The following is a 16,699-nucleotide window of genomic DNA, read 5'->3' on the forward strand; positions in this document are numbered from 1 at the left end:
CCTCCAGACAGGAGCCCCAGACCTGCCCTCACTTGTGACCGATGTACTGAATATGTTTCTCCATGTTGACCCTCAGCTCTAGGAGCCATCCAGCCAGGGAGGAAGGGAGTAAGTGTCCACAAAGGCAGACGCCGAGTGGGTGCATCTATATACACAGGGCATATGGGCGGCTGAGTCTCCTGCAGGCTTGGCTCTAAGAAAGGAGGACACAGCAGTTCCCGGATTCACCACTGTTCATGATGTGCTTGTAATTCTCTCATAATGGTTAAGGATCACACAGGCCTGCTTTTGGATTTTACTTCTGCCGCTGAGTGGCTTTGGACAAGTGGCTCTCTTGCTGGAGCCTCAACTGCTGTATTTTCAAAAATTTTCCCAGGGCCAAACAAGGTAATAATGCGCACGAGGTGTTCAGTATTGCTTGGCTCATGTAGGTGCTTAATGGCGGTTAGGTATGTTACTACAGTGTGCCAGTCCCAGTATGGTTTTTACCCCATGCAAGCTTCACAATGACCTTGCCACGGAAGTATTACTCCCCCTTTTGTAGTTAAGGCAGTGGGGGGCTCTGGTAGCGTATTAATAACTTGCTAAAGGATCACACAGCTGGTAAGTGGCAAGTCCCCAATTCACCTCCACGTCTCTTTGACTCCAAGTCGACCCATTAGTTCACACCGACACGGTTCTAGAGTTTTCCCAGGCTGCTACCAAAGGGGCTCTGCAGGCTAATGAGAAGGATGGGGGACAGAAGTGGGGTTTGGGAGGGTTCTCAGGCCACTAACAGCTAGGTGAGAGCCGCAGTGGAATAAGACATTTCCCACAGTGAACAGAAGTTGAAAGAACGCATTATTGGTAAGATATTTGGGAGGTTATATGCAGGGCTCATTGATAGCTGACGATAAATAAATAGTACGTAAAAGTCTGCCTTCTGCAAGGTAGAGTTTGAGGGGCAAAAATCAAACTCCTCCCATCCCTCACACACAAAACATATGCCCAAAGGGCCAAGATCAGTGGTCATTGTCTTTGAGTTTTAGTACGGTTCCAGCTGCTTGCAGACAAAGTATAACCTTGAAGCCAATCACTTCCATAGTGAGCTTGTGAGTTAACAAACTGAGCTTGAAAATGGAGGCTGGAGCCTGAGGGAATGAACCTTAGGGCAAAGGAGATCCAGATAGGATGAGAAAGGGGATTTGAAAAGAAGGCAGAATAGTCCAGAGTCAGCAACTGAGGGGCCCTTGCTAAGCAAAACAAAGTAGGGTCCCAGAAAAATGAGAGGAAGGGTAGAGAGGTAGGAGGCCTCCTAGTTCCTCGTTTTGCCACTGGTCTCCCAGAGATGTGTGAGTGTATTTAAGTTTTTAGTTGCAGTCCTTATTCCGAGGTGGGAGGGCTTCCTTAACCACCATGCCTTCCCTTCCAGTATGATTATAAATCCTCTGTACAAGGAGCCTCTATTTCCTGGTTTCTCTCTCCCACGTCCTCTCCTTTTCTTCCCAGTTGTTTGGAAAGCAACATTTCCCCAACTGTCCCCACCCCCACCCCCACCAGCTAATTTTTCCTCTGGTCCCTTCTCCCAGGTTTGCCTTTCCTCTCTCTCTCTCTATCCAGCAACATCCAAAGCCAATGAATTATTAGCTCTGAGGTTGGGCCCAGACCACTGGGAATCCGGGGTGCCACAGACAGACAGATAAGCTTATTGGAGAAATCATTCCCAGAGGCTCTTTGAGAAGCAATACAAAAGGATAGGGGGACAAATTGTGTGTTGACCAGCTCAGGAAGCTCAGGGCTCCAAGGGGGCTGGCGGCACCTGCCACTTATGTTACTGACCCCTTCTCCCTGACTTCCTGTCCTTGTGGAAGAAAATTGGAATTGATAATGTTCTAGGCCATTTCTTTCTCCCCATGACAGAAAGACCTCTCAAAAAGACAGTTGTGGATTGTTACTCCTGCTTCTCTTGAAGAGCCTAAATCGCTTTTGTACAGTAAAACAGTCCTTTCTGTATTGATCTAATCTGAGCCTTGTGCAGCTGAAGTCTTGCACAACCTGTGGCAAGTTGTGGTTGTGGACAGCAGTCTCTGTCACCTGATTATACCCTCAGAGAACCAGAATCTGGGGAGAGACCAAAGCCAGTGAATCTTTGTCTTGTGCAAATTGTCTTGTGCAGTGTTTTCACATCTGCCGTCTTATTCAAGCTTCACAACCACCCGTTGGGAGCCAGACGAGGAAAATCTCTATGCAACAGAGGAAGATTGAGGCTCAGAGTAAGTGAGTCACCAAAGGTCACAGGATCAGCCCGAGACTACAGATCTCCTTTGGGTCTGGGACCTGGATTGACTCCATTGAGACCACCATAGCTTGTGTTAAACCAAGAGGCTGATATACCATATCTGGAATGTTCAAGAAGAAAGGGAAAGGGAACACACACACACACACACACACACACACACAGAGGATTGACTTAAAATAGACCAAAATACAGTTTATGCAGTATCAGACTATGTTCACAGGGTTTCTGCCAGAATGCCTTCTCAATACTCTTCTTGGACACCTGAAATCTGGTGGCCTCCTCCCCATTTCAAGTCTTCACTGCCACACATTCTACTCTCAGATTCTGCCTAGAGACTAAACAGTTGCTTCCTTACCTCTGAACTCTGGGGGCAAGGCAACGACAGGGAAGAAAACATCACTGCCTTTCATGGCCCTCTGCAATTATGACATGCAACTCTGAGAGGAGGAAGTTTTTTTTTTTTAAAGATTTTATTTATTTATTTGACAGAGAGAAATCACAAGCAGATTGAGAGGCAGGCAGAGAGAGAGGGAGGAGGAAGCAGGCTCCCCGCTGAGCAGAGAGCCCGATGCAGGACTCGATCCCAGGACCCTGAGATCATGACCTGAGCAGAAGGCAGCGGCTTAACCCACTGAGCCACCCAGGCGCCCCAGGAGGAAGTTTTTGATCATTCCTCAGTCAGGTGACATGGTTGACACAGGGCACCACTTTTCCTAAGCTGCCCAACCCCATCCCTCACTAGAAAGTGGTAGTGAAAATTGCATGCTTGTTCCTTTTTGTTTTCCAAACGGCTTCTACAGTCCATTAAGAAGTTGTAAAAAATCTATGCAGCAGGCTGTGATCAGAATTTTAAAAAAAAACCTAGTACAGTGAAATAGAAAGTACCAGAACAATCTTGCAAGTAGTATGCATGAGGTTTCTTTTGAACATAACATTTCGTTGGCCACATGTATGCATCTGTGTGCTGGATTGTGGTACTTTATACTTTTTATTGTGTGTTCAGGCAAAACCTCTGAAAGCCACCAATTTAGAAGGTACATACACCTCAATGTGAGATACAGGCTCTATCCTAGCTTCATCGGATATGTTATTCCGGCAATACTGTTTCCTCTTTTTAGTGTTTCCCTAGGGAGCAGACTGACCTATACAGCCCACACATGGTCACTGAGAACTCTTTTGTACAGAAAGCTGCATTTGGCAATGAAAGGCAAATATTTATTAATAGAATACCGCAGTTTGGTAGCCAAGAGTTTTGATGAAATATTTCATCGTATAGAGCCAACTGTTAAATCTAAAAGCTAACTATGCCCCACCATTTCCCCCTAGATATCTTTACCCTTCATAACATATGTGTCTTTTCTATACCCTGTATAAATAACAAAAATTAGCAAATGAAGTCCCTTTCTACCAGATGTCCTGCGTCACTTTCAAGCAAGTCAATCCAGCAATATTCCAGAATAAGGGAACTCCTAGTATCTTCTTGCCTATTTTGGACTGCTTGCCCCTTCTCCAAACACATGGACCCTTTAACCTCACTGGGATTATCTTTGAAACACATCCTCTATTACTAGGTAATTTCCAAAAACCAGGTACTCGTTAAGTTCCAATTCACTAAGGCTCATGCATATTTAAATAAGCTCTGTGGCTCTTCCAGCCACATAAAGCTAATCATGCAAATAATTTGACAAAATTTGAATCTTGAGGTACTAGCTTCCTAGTAACAGCTTATGGCTGTTTCCTTCCACTACGCCTACAACTTCGGACCTCGACTCCTAACCATTTTTATCCAGGTAAATCATTGCTGGACTTTATCAACCTTATCTAAGATGCCATTGATTTCAAGACTCTCCAGTATTTTTGGTACTACGGAGAAAAGCAGGGAGAGCCTCTTCAAGTATGATTTGGCATCAGTTTAGGATCCAGGCCAATCTGAGGGATATTAAATTGTGAAAAGTAAGTGCATCTGTGAAGAGATGGTTTCAAGGGCTGTTGACTTTTCTCACTCCTCTTCAAGTGCCTGGTGACACATTTTTAAGGTATAATTGAAATTAATGGGTCGACCCCTATTTCTGGAAACCAACTGTCTTTTGGCGTTACCTGCCTGCTGAATCCAGCACTTTGGCTAAAGTTTCTCAAGGTTAAAATTTCCAACATCTCACTGGAAACCTCGCTGCTGGCTCAAACAGGATCTCATGAGTGTGAGTATGTGGTAGGCAAAGAACAGGATGGGCTAGAGAAAGGACAAAATCCAGGTTGTCAACCCATTTTCAACATTCTAACCTGTGTATTTTTTTTTTTTTTAGTTTGAAAAACTTCGTATGGTAAAGAAACAACTAACTTCTCCAGTTAAAAAAAAAATTAAAAGACCTTAAACAAGCTTGAGAAAACTTGACACAAGGCAAATTTTATTTTATTTTTTCAAGTTACAAAAATATCATGTCAAAAAATACAGTCTTAGTCCATACAAGAGTAGTTCCAGCTATTTAAAACGTCTACAGAGTTTGGAAAAAGCAATGTATATAGAAGTCTTAAAACATATAATATAACCACTCAATTCAGTTATTGCTAGTTATGTGCAGCTTTCACTTGAGACCATTCTCTTCAAAGCAAAAGGCAGTGTTCGGGCACTGACTGTTGCCTGCTCAAGGTGTAGGTTTAGACGGCCAATCCAAAGTTAGAATGAGCTCACTTTGAGTAGACCTTATATAATACGTAAGTTTTGATCAGTACTACAAGAGGGTGTGGGCTACATTTCAGTTCCACCCCTTCCTCCCATATTTAATTCTATTCTCTTAACACATCAGAAGTAAAATGTGTAGTTTGGGGCAAGAGTGAATGAATTGCTGGTTTTCAAAGCAAGTGATGAAAAACCCTAACTTTGAGTTGTGATGGAGAAACAAAGCTGGCACATTTAGCATAAAAACACTGAAACAATAAACACAAGAAAGGAGAAAAATCTAAAGTTTAACAAAAACCAAAGCTAGCTTTTTCTTTTTAGATGTTGAGATGGAACACGAATCAACTTGTTCCTCTGAAGTCTAGGAGCTTATGAAAATCTGCTGTCCTCTGTTTTCTCTTTAAAAAGGCCAAGAGCTAGCCACATGACAGGAACATGCTTTCAAACAGTTCTGCTTAGTCAACAGAAGAACGAATCATCAAATTAAAAAATTTTAACTTTAAATAAGGAAGAAAAGAAAGAAAACAAAAGAAAAGCAATTGACAGTGTAAAACACAGAGAACAAATCACTGACTTTGGGGGATGGGTAATACATAGGAGACTTTTGGCCTGAAGTTCACATGGAAGACTTAGAAGCTAAGAGTGTTCCATAGAAATAGTGATGGCTTTGTTTCCCACTTTCCTTTCAGACCCTGCAGGGTCAGCATTATTGCTGACATCTTACCCCCAGAAGTTCTTGAATAAATCTGAGACATAGATTGTTGATAAGTATGAGGTGAACTGGAAGAACCTTTCAGAAGCATTCTTTGAACAAAAGTGACACTCGGGACCATTTTGGCAAGGATAATTTATGACTTAAATCCTCAAAATAGGCTACACTTTTAGGAGGTAGAAAACAAGTACCAAAAATTTACCATTTGGCCACCCTCCTTAACTTTTGGCCAACCTTGGATCCTCTCCATTTCTCACTCCCCATTTTCCCATTAAAGCTATTAGTGCTACTACCATTCATTACCTAAAGTTATAAACTTGGAGCTGCCAAGAAAAATCTCAAGTAGTTTTGTTTTTAAACCACTGAGTGTATCGAATACTCAAGTATCAACTGGGAACATTTTAGTAGATTAATTCACTCCATAAGAAAACATGCCTACATAAAACAAATACTTAACACGACAAAGACTACTGAACATCTCTACATGCTAATAAGTCAGAGCATCTATGCAAACCTAAATTAGTAATGTTTTCACGAAACTGATTTGGATAAGCCTTATATTAAAACTGCATTACCAGCATTTACTGAAAATAGGGATGTGTCTCACTAAAAATTAAGCTAATAACAACAACAACAAAAACTCTACTTCCTCCCAGAGAGTTACATTGTGCTGATATCCCATAGATAGTATTATAAAAGGGTTTCATTTTTGCAGTAGGCTGGGCTCACAGTGCATGTGTTAATACAGAGACCACGTGTGCAATATTATCACAAGAATGTCATTAGTGAAATGTATATAAGGCATGTAAAAAACTCGCATTAAAGCTCTTAAGGGCAAGGATCCAAACAGGCAGCCACTAGAAAAGGTGCTGCTAGGAATAAAAAAGTATTAAAGAAAACAGTTTCAGCACATACTAGTTTATAGTGCTTTCCATAATAAAATGAATTACTTCACATAAATTTATGTTGCTGGAACTAATGGACCAAACAAGAATGAACTTCTGCCCCCTTTTAACTACTAGCCCAGTCTTGGAAACGGAAGCAGTCACTTGCAATCTTCCACACGGTGTTGGTAGGAGTCGACTGGGCAGTCAGCAGGAAGTTCTGGTTGAAGTAGTGTTGTTTGTTTCCATCAAACTTCACAGTTCCACTGGTCACAACAAGAACTGTGGTCTGGGCCTGAGTAGCTTGCTCTTTACCCACATAAAATAAAAAAAGAGAAGAGGTCACAGTTTCTATCTCTAAAGAAGTAGATCTTTAGGCTTAAATGACATTGCTTCTAACAACACAGAAAAAAAAGTTTCATAAACTTTCTTTACCTTGAGCATAACCTTGAGCATGCACACCCAAAGGCAGAAAATGAAATTATTGTTTCAAAGCATATTAAAATTATTTTCAGTCCAGAAGGGGTTTGGGGACTCTAATGAAGTGCTTTTTGCACAGGACCATTTGATTTCTCTATTTATTAATATTTCGTTGTGTTTCTGATAGAACTTTATCGTACTTTGCCTTCTTAAGCTATTCTTTTTAAGAACTACAACGGGGAAAGAAAATCACCCCGAACTACTACTTCTGACGCTTAGGACCCCATCTAGAGGTCAATCTTACATATCACATCAATCTACCTTGAATCAAACTCTTGCCAAATAATTTTTTCCTGTAGCAGAATAAATTTCTTCTGTGAAATTTCAGTAGGTTGTAAAATAATAACATTAATCAGAAATTGGTATAATTTTTCTCTGGAAACATTCCAAGGCACAAAAGGGAGTTGTTTATTCAGGCATGATAGATAATTCAGTTCTCTCCCAACAATCAAAAGCACACTTGGCCTCAATTTCTCACTCATTTTTAATAAACCATAATCACACAATCCAACAGAAGGCTAGTGGTCTTCTGGAATTAGATGCACCTAAAGGAAAACCAATAATTTAATCTGACTGCTGAATTTTTCATTTTTAACATGCTCAAAAAAGTAATTATTTCTATTGCTACAAGTTGCTTGCTGCTTTTGGCGTTCAAGCTTAGTGCTCACTAAAGGAAAACAAAAGAAAACGTTGAAAGAATGTTATCTTACCATGCACTGGTTGGCAATCTAACATATTGACCTGGAACTCACTAGAAGGCAACATCTCAAAAAAATTAGTTAGGGCTTCCAGCCCTGTAACAACATTTCCATTCCATATTAAAGTGGCCTTGTCCAGATACAGCCTGGTCAGTGCCTTAAAGAGGAAAAAAAAGGTAAAGATTTTGTTTCTAGGGAAGCATGTTACAGAAAAGGATCAAGGGGCTACAGGAGACATATAAACATTTCCATAGTTCTACCTCCATTTCCACTCCCCTCCCCCCCCCCCCGGAAGATAATGTGAGCAAAGAAGGTATCTGACTGATCATTTTGGATTTAATAGAGACAATTTCACTTTAGCCATGAAAACACTTTGCACCCAAGAGGGTTTTGAAGTTTTGGTTTCTTTTTCTTAAAATGAATTAAGATGAGTTTTAAGCACATGCAACCCCAGACCAGGTTTAGTCTCCCTCCGGTTTCTAACTCAGGGAATTAAAGTTGTCGATCAGGTCCTACCTGGCCACTCCAACCCCAGTGTTTACGTACACGTGAGCCATTGGATGTTTGAACCATTTAATGTTGTATGTGTTAGGAAGAATTCTTTTAGTACTACTCAAACACCTATTTTGTTCAAAAGAATCACAATTACTTGCTAGTGCAGGTCTTTGCTAAGTCATGTAAATTAACGCCCACATAAGGCAGAATTCAAAAGTTAACCCTGTAGGAACAGGAGTTAGTCACAGGAGGTTAGCTTGTCACAGGACAGATTATTTGCTTAATCCTAAAATTTTACTTGGATGCAAAGACCAGCTCCTTATCTTGACTCTGGTAATAAAACTATGTTGTCTTTTTTTTGCTACTTTATTTTTGAAAGTAGCAAACATCAGTATCAGAAACTTCTTTTATCTTCTGCCAAAAAAAAGATAAATTTTGTGAGATTAATTTCTCTACCTGCAGCATAAAGAACGTGCTCTAAAGCAGTCCTATGCTGATAAGAGGCTTAGGCAAGACTCCAGCACATACTGAAACAATTACTTAGAAGATATGACTCAGGGATAAATCACAACAAATAAGCTGATGACATGAGAATCTGCTCTGTTAAAAACTAAAAGTATCCAAACCATGTGGGTCCTATTTGTGAGCTTTAATCAGAACTTACTACAGCTGTGAGCTTTAATCAGAAATTACCAATACTGGAAATTAAACAAGCAAACCAAGGAACATTCCCTGTAATGGCAGACTCCTTCACTAACAATAATGCTGTTTACTAGCACTAATGCTGTTTAAAGCATATTGCCTGAATGATGGGATTAAAAAGGTAATATATTTAAGTAAACATATGTCAAGCCCCATGTAAAGTGCAGTAAGTTACTTCTCACCACCATAAAAATAAAATGAAGTTAGAGAGGTTAGCAGTTTGCCCAAGATCACAGAGTTAAGTAGATGCAAAGCTGAGAGGGGATCCCAGAACCCACACTTCCATAATATCATACCCATCCTTCCCTAAACAAAGCACTTTTAAAGAACAAGTCCACAATGATCACTTATGCAAGCCTGGCTAAGAAAAAACAAAAGACAAAAAACCCTGGTACTTAACAAAGAGTAGTAGAGTCTATAACACTCACCCGTCTTCTTTTATCCATTGTCTCATAGTAAATATTGACAAATTCCTCAGCAGCTCTACATGCCTGATCTACATGAGTCTTAAAATCCTAGGAGAAAAAATTCAGATGTATACATTACCACCCCTCCAACCCCTAACAAACAGAAACCCACCAACAAAAACTAATGATTTATTTCAGTCACTCTGTACCTCCATACACAGTCCATATTCTTCTGCATAAATTAAGACATTATAAAGTTCAGGAATCAGGGTGCCTAGGTGCCTCAGTGGGTTAAAGCCTCTAACTTTGGCTCAGGTCATGATCCCAGGGTCCTGGAATTGAGGCCCACATCGGGCTCCCTGCTCAGCAGGGAGCGTGCTTCCTCCTCCTCTCTCTCTCTCTGCCTACTTGTTATCTCTGTCAAATAAATAAATAAAATGTTCTAAAAAAATAAAACAAATAAAGTTCAGGGCTCAAGTTTCCAGTTTTTATATTTTCTACCATTTTAAAGCACCTGTATTTAGGACATAGTCATCCCTCATTAGTGTTCTCATCTTAAATTGGAATTGATAATCTTTCCTTGGTAACCGGTGCTGTTTAAGTACTGTACGTTTCCAATGTTTTACAAAACATTAACCTTAATAGAAATGATGTGGTCTGAACCTTAAAAAGGGCGGGGGGGGGCGTAGAGAGCTGAATCAGAAGTTATGACAAGGAGTTGCTCAGTGGGGACAAAATAAGAGTACAAAATAAAGGCCAATGAAATAGTTGAAAAAGTACATACTTAGGAAACTTCCCCACATTATGTAAAAATTCACTGGCGTTTGCCAAGAATTGCAGGACAGAAGAAAAGAAATGCTGTTGGGGTTTTCTTCTGCCGGATGATTAGTAAGTACCCTTTCCCCAGCCATTCACGGAGCCCAGCCTATTATTTGAGTTAAGAATCCGTTTCATTTCTCTGTCAGGGGATGGAAAGTTATTTGTAAAGGTAAATAATGAAGAATAAAAGATCCCAAGTCATAGACAGACCCCAACATTCCTGCCTCTCGCCAATTCCCATCTCGGAGTCCTTTGCAGGAAAAAGAGACTCCACAGACGCCGGGGTTTGGGGGGCGGTGGGGGAATAGGGGGGCTACGGACCAAGAGGGGCTACAGAGAGGGAATCCCGCCCCCGGAGCCCAGCGGGCCAGGCCCTGATTCGCCACTGCACCACGTGACCGCCAGGCAGCCCGCCCTAGCGCCCCTCCCCTCAGCTGCCCAAGCCGCGGCGCCCCGGCACCCTGCTGCGGCCCCTGCACTCACCACGGACGTGGCCATGAGCGAGCCCGAAGCAGCCTGTTCTGGCAGTGGCGGCGTCACTACCTCTTCACGTGTCCGGCGCTCTCGGCTGCTGCAGGACCAAATATTTAGGAAGACAGCTAAACCCGCCAAACGCCGAATTCTCTACCCGCCCATTCTCCCCCGGAAGTAGCTCAGTCCGTTGTTAAAAGCACCCCGATGTTCCCACCTTAAGTACACGTCCCTTCAGTTCCGACTGTACCCTCCTATCTGCCTTCTGTATTCATTTGTTAGCTATTTATCTACTTCGGGGGAGAAAAAAAAATCCTCGGCTTTCAAAAACGAGATACTCTAACCGAAAGTATCCATTTTCCTAGCGACATGGGACAAGCAAAGATCATCTAAACGATCCAATAACGGAGCTTCTTTGCTCCAAGAGGCGGGGCCAAGGCTAGCCGAAGACCAATGAGAAACGCGAGGAGACCTGCTAGCTCTGTAGCCTATAGGAAAAAGGGGTGGAGTTTGGCGAAGTAGGCAACCACTCTGCGCATGACTAGTGGAGAAGGATTTAAAGTTATGGAACATTCTAGAAGAATCTACCCTCACTGAATTGAATCCCAACGGTCTCAGTAGCATTCCTAAAATTATTCACAAATCACGGATTTGGTTATCTGCTATTCATAAGGAAAGGCTTATCAAGTTCCTTCATTCTAACATACGGTTTTTGTCTCAGACTTCAAATGAAGATTAGTATACATTGCCATTTACCACCTTCTGCAACCGACTCTCTAAGAATAGCTAGAATTTTACTGCCTGATGACCATGAGCAAGTACTTTTTCTAAGCATTTTAATCTACATTCACTTATTACTTCAATAACACTATGATGTAATCCTCTCCGGTTTATAGCTAAGGCACAAGTTGATTAACCTGTTCAGGGTCACAAACTAGTTAGGGTTCAAGCTCGAGAGTTGTAACTACCATTACAACCTGATTTCACTGTCCAGCATCCTTTAAAACCATTCACCTCATAGGCACTGACAAATTCTGGGTGGTCAAATCAATTAGATACTCTATAGCCTTACCACGAATAACTGGTTTCTGGCTCCTCATCAAAATATTCCCTTCTTCGTTGGTATCTTCCTGAGTCTCTGCCATGAGACCAGTCTCTCCTGAATCTTCTCATACTCAGGCGTTATTTTTTCCCCCCGAACTCTCCGCTGTTCAGACTAGCTTCAACTGCAAATCCACCCGCCTTCTTCCTTTGCGCCCCTCTTACTGACGTCACTTCCGGGGGCTGTCTCTTATTTAAAACGTCCCTCCTCCCGCGTGACTTCAACTGCTACCCGTATGCTAATGACTCTACGTAACAGGGCTCTAGCCCCCCCTTCCCTGACCTCCAGTTACGCATATGAAATTTTGCTAGATATGAACACCGGAATGTGCTACAGCTTTCTCAAACTCATGGAGTCCAAAATTTAAATTCCTTATTTCCTCTGCACGTCCAATGTGTATTCTTTGAGTCATCTATGTTCAAATACTTGGAATCTTTATTTGTAGCACCCCATCATCGTAATTCATTTGTTCATTCAAAAAATAATAAGCATTTAGTGTGGACTACCACATTATGCAAGGTTCTGAATATAGAGGGGTAAAAAAATAGACATGATTCATATGCTCATAAAGTTCACAGTATAATGGGAATAAAAGACAATAAACAAAATATTAATGTACTACAGAGGAATTCTAAGTAACTTGTTCAACTCTCATTTTTTTAAGCAACCTCTCTTCCCTCCCTCCCCTCTCCTCTGCTCCTCTCCCCTCTCCCCAACCCACCCTCCTCTCCTCTCCCCACTCCACCCCTCCTCTCCCCTCACCACCCCTCTTCTCCCCCATCGCTTCTGTTCAGCTTTGTTCCTCCTTCCCTTCTGCTTCCCTCTGCCACTTCCCCTCCCCTTCCCTCTCTCCCTTCCATTCTGCTCCCTTCCCCTCCACTCCCCCCTCTCCCTTTCACCCCCCTCCCCTCCCCCGCCCTCACTTTCTCTCCCCAATCCACAAACATTATCACTCTTCTCATTTTTACAAAACTTTCCTAATTTTTAAAGGCCTATCTTGGTTTGGTCTCAATTTGCCTTTCCAGACTTCTCTCCCATTATTCACCAATAGTGGCAAAGTTAATTACTATGGTTTGCCAAAAATGACTCATGTTTACTGCTTTATAGGTGATTGTATTTCTTAATTAAGACTTCAGAATATGGGGGCGCCTGGGTGGCTCAGTGGGTTAAGCCTCTGCCTTCGGCTCAGGTCATGATCTCCAGGTCCTGGGATCCATCCCCACATCAGGCTCTCTGCTCAGTGGGGAGCCTGCTTCCCCCTCTCTCTTTGCCTGCTGCCCTGCCTACTTGTGATCTTTCTTTCTTTGTCAAAGAAACAAATAAATAAAATCTTAAAAAAAAAGAGAGAGTTCAGAATATGTGTCTGGCATTCATTTTAATTTCATTCAATCCTCAGGACCCCTGGAGAGAGAGATATTATTATCCAGGTTTTGAAGAATTTAAATGGCAATTCAAAGAGGTTAAGTAAGTTGGCTAAAATGACACCGCTATTGCAGTTGAGATTTCAACCCACAGCTGGCTGGTCCCAAAGTCTTTGCTCTTAGACACTGCTAGCCATGCATGTGCTTAAACTATGCTTATTTTGAAGTGTTTTTTGCCTACATTTCTACCTACCCAAAAGGCTGTGACCTGTCCTATGGCCATGATGAGTATCTACTGGTGGTGAGCAATAGCGCTGGGGATTAGAGGAGTTTTGGGAGTACTGAAAGGGGACAGCTGAGCTAGAGGTGGAGCGAAGCCTCTGAGGTTTGCACTGAATGTTTGCACAGAATTTTGTGTACCTTCATTGTTGTGCTACACAGGTGGGAGGCTGGGAAAACAACATAGGAAACAATGTTGGACTCTCCTTGGGCAGAACAGCAAATTTAAACCATATGAAAACTATGTTTGGGGCAAAAATGGGAACCAGGCAAACGAGACACAGAACTGCTCTTTGCTCGATGGCTGTGCAGGTGTAAGAAGTGGGGAGGCTGAGTAGGAAGGGTGTGAAAGGGCTTTTCTTGGAAGGCCGAACAACATCCTGGTTAAGCACATTGTTGTTGGGACCCGCATGGGTTTAAATCCTGGCCACGCCGCTGAATAGCTCTGTGACCTTGGCCAAATCAACTAAATATTCCATGCATCAGTCTCCCAATTTGTAAAATAGAAATAATAATATTAATACATGTTCTGTAACACTGTTGTTATGGGCATGCAGTCTCTGCTTGAGGAACATTATTTTCCTCTACCCATGGCAGAGATAATGCAGACAACTATTTGAGAGTATGAAGCTGAGAAATATTAGGTAGCTTTGGTATATTGAGAGGCATCGGCATAGTTCAGGAGAGGCTTGGGTGCTCTGTAGGAGCAATAAACTGGGTTGATTCGGACTGCCTGTGGCGGTGCTGTGCAGCCATTTTCCCTGGTCAGACATAGACCTAATGGGATTAAAGCTGTTTGGAGTTACTACCATCCCTATCTGAATCTTCACATTTCCCTGGATTTGAGATGGACTAGTCTAGAACAATCAGGGAAGTGATCCAAGCAGTCAGCCCCTTCCTCTTAGGTCTCTGATTGGTGATCAGCCTGTTTGCATTAAGTCTCATGCCCTACCAACTAAGTTAGCTAGGCACCTTTGGCCGGTTCACATCAGATAGTACTTCTAAAAACAGATTTATTGAGATGTAATTCACATACCCTACCATTTACCCATTTAATGTGTACAGGTCAGTGGTTTTTAGTATATTCACAGAGTCATGCAAGCATTGCCATGATATTTTAGACCATTTTCAATGCCCTGTAAAGAACCTCTTTCCTTCCCATTAGCAGTAACCATTCCTCATGCCCCCCACCTCCTGGCACCACCAATACACTTCTGGCTTCTCTGGATTTGCTTATTCTGGACGTTTCATAAGAATGGGATCATACAATATGTATCTTGACACAATGTTTTCAAAGCATGTATCCATACTCCTGTTCCTTTAATTGCAGAGTAGTATTCCATTGTATGGATGTACCACATTTAATTTATCCATTCATCCACTAGTGGGCATTTAGGTGGTTTCCATTTTTTTTGGATATGATAAATAATGTTTCTATAAACATCTGTGTAAGTTTTTGTGCTGATATGTTTTCAGTTCTCTAGGGGAGATATCTAGGAGTGGAATTGCTGGGTTGTATGGTAAGTTATGTGTTAAAAAATAGAATTCATCAGAGCAAATTTTGAAGATCTTATTGGTTTTATTCAATAGTTCATGAATTGGGCAACATCCAATCTAGCAGAAAGGAGCTCTGAGGAGCTGTGCAAAATCAAAGATTTTCATAGGCAGAAGGGAGAGGGAACAAGGAAGTTCTACTAGGCAAAAAAGCCTATTGGTTATGTCAAGTTTACTTTCCTTTAGGGTATGGCAGGGGTCTATGGGGCATGTCACCTAGCTAATGCTGATCAGGCAATTCCTGATTGACTGGTTTGAGATTCCATTCCCCGGAGAGCCAAAACTATAAGTAAGTTAAGTCTTGGTTAGATGATGTGGGGCTTAGCATAAGCAACTTCATGGGGGGAGGAGCTGTCATCTTGTTTTTAACCTGTTTAATGTTTTAGGGACCTGCCAGACATTTTTCCACAGTGGCTACACCATTTTACATTCCCACCAGCAACACTTCAGGACTGTAATTTCTCCACATCCTTGCCAATACTTGTCATTGTCTATCTTTTTTATTATAGCCATCCAGGGAGGTGTGAAGTGATATGGCACTGTAGTTTTGATTTCTTTTTTTTTTCAAGATTTCATTTATTTATTTGTCAGAGAGAGAGATCACAAGTCGGGAGAGAGGCAGGTAGGGAGAGAGGGGGAAGCAGGCTCCCTGATGAGCAGAGAGCCCGATGTGGGGCTTGATCCCAGGACCCTGAGATCATGACCAGAACCGAAGGCAGAGGCCTAACCCACTGAGCCACCCACGTGCCCCATGGTTTCGATTTCTATCTCCCTGACACCTCATGATCTCAAGCATCGTTCCATGAGCTTATTGGCCATTTATTTATCATCCTTGAAGAAATGTCTCTTCAGATCCTTCGTTTATTTAAAAAATTAGCTTGTCCTTTTGTTATTTTGTTTTAATTATTCTTTACATTTTCCAGATACGAGCCCCTGATCAGATATATGATTTGTAAATATTTTGTCTCATTCTGGGGGTTGTCTTTTCACTACCATGGAGCTGTGCTCGAGATCATGAGTACATTCAGTTACATCACCGGGAACACTGATGTCCTTATGGGTGTTCAGTGGTCTTTCTTGAATACATGCTCTTCAGATTTCTGCAAGTGTTTGCTTAATTTCTAGAGTTCTGGACAAGTTAATCTTGACAACGTTTGTCAGTGTTTTCCTTGCTTTTATAGGGGTGTGAATTTACAGAGGTTTTTATTCGGCCATTCTAGAAGCTCTGTCTAGATAGCACTTTGGTCTATCTTTTGAAAGACACTGTTATTAGATGACTTTTATTATTTGTATATTGGCCAGATTTTGAGGGACTAACTTTATGTGCTTTTCGTATATTAAACATTTACTTCAGACCACTGGCACAAGGAAAAACCTAGGCAAAATAGGTGGTTAAAAGAGAATGACCAAATGAAATTTTCTCCTCCTTTTAGTTTGCTTCTGAATCCAGTCTGAAGGAAGTGAAGGTGTGAGCTAAATTCTTTTTTTCAAAAATTTTTTTCCTTTCTCCCTTCCTTCCTTCCTTCCTTCCTTTCTTTTTTTCTTTCTTTCTTTCAACAGGAGCGGGAGAGAGAGGGTGCATGTGCCAGCAAGTGGAGGGGCAGAGGGGGATGGGGAGGGACAAGCAGGCTCTGAGGTGAGCCTGGGGCCCAATGTGGGGCTTGATACACCGACCCTGAGATTATGACCCTAGCCAAAACCAAGATTCAGAGGCTTAACTGACTGAGGCACTCAGGCACTCCTCACTTTAAAAAATTTTTTTATTTAAAAATTTTTATTA

The 16,699-nt window shown here is 41.9% G+C and overlaps 1 protein-coding gene across 3 annotated transcripts; it reads right to left on the reverse strand.

The window, feature by feature from the left end:
• Positions 1 to 4,656: 4,656 nt before the first annotated feature.
• On the reverse strand, positions 4,657 to 11,809 carry NXT2 (nuclear transport factor 2 like export factor 2). Of its 3 annotated transcripts, none has more exons than XM_044235321.1 (5): positions 11,696 to 11,809; positions 10,636 to 10,723; positions 9,355 to 9,441; positions 7,742 to 7,886; positions 4,657 to 6,860 (listed from the first exon to the last, which is right to left on the reverse strand). In XM_044235321.1, the coding sequence occupies exons 1-5, from the start codon at positions 11,794 to 11,796 to the stop codon at positions 6,679 to 6,681; spliced, it is 603 nt and encodes a 200-aa protein (XP_044091256.1). In that variant the 5' UTR covers positions 11,797 to 11,809; the 3' UTR covers positions 4,657 to 6,678. The 3 variants fall into 3 exon arrangements, with proteins under 3 accessions (XP_044091256.1, XP_044091255.1, XP_044091254.1); XM_044235320.1 differs by lacking the exon at positions 11,696 to 11,809 and adding an exon at positions 10,841 to 11,040 and having other exon boundaries at positions 10,636 to 10,720; XM_044235319.1 differs by lacking the exon at positions 11,696 to 11,809 and adding an exon at positions 10,841 to 11,040.
• Between the last annotated feature and the right edge of the window lie 4,890 nt (positions 11,810 to 16,699).

The sequence above is a fragment of the Neovison vison genome, chromosome X (genome assembly GCF_020171115.1).
Source record: "Neovison vison isolate M4711 chromosome X, ASM_NN_V1, whole genome shotgun sequence".
In the NCBI taxonomy this organism is placed as follows: domain Eukaryota; kingdom Metazoa; phylum Chordata; class Mammalia; order Carnivora; family Mustelidae; genus Neogale; species Neogale vison.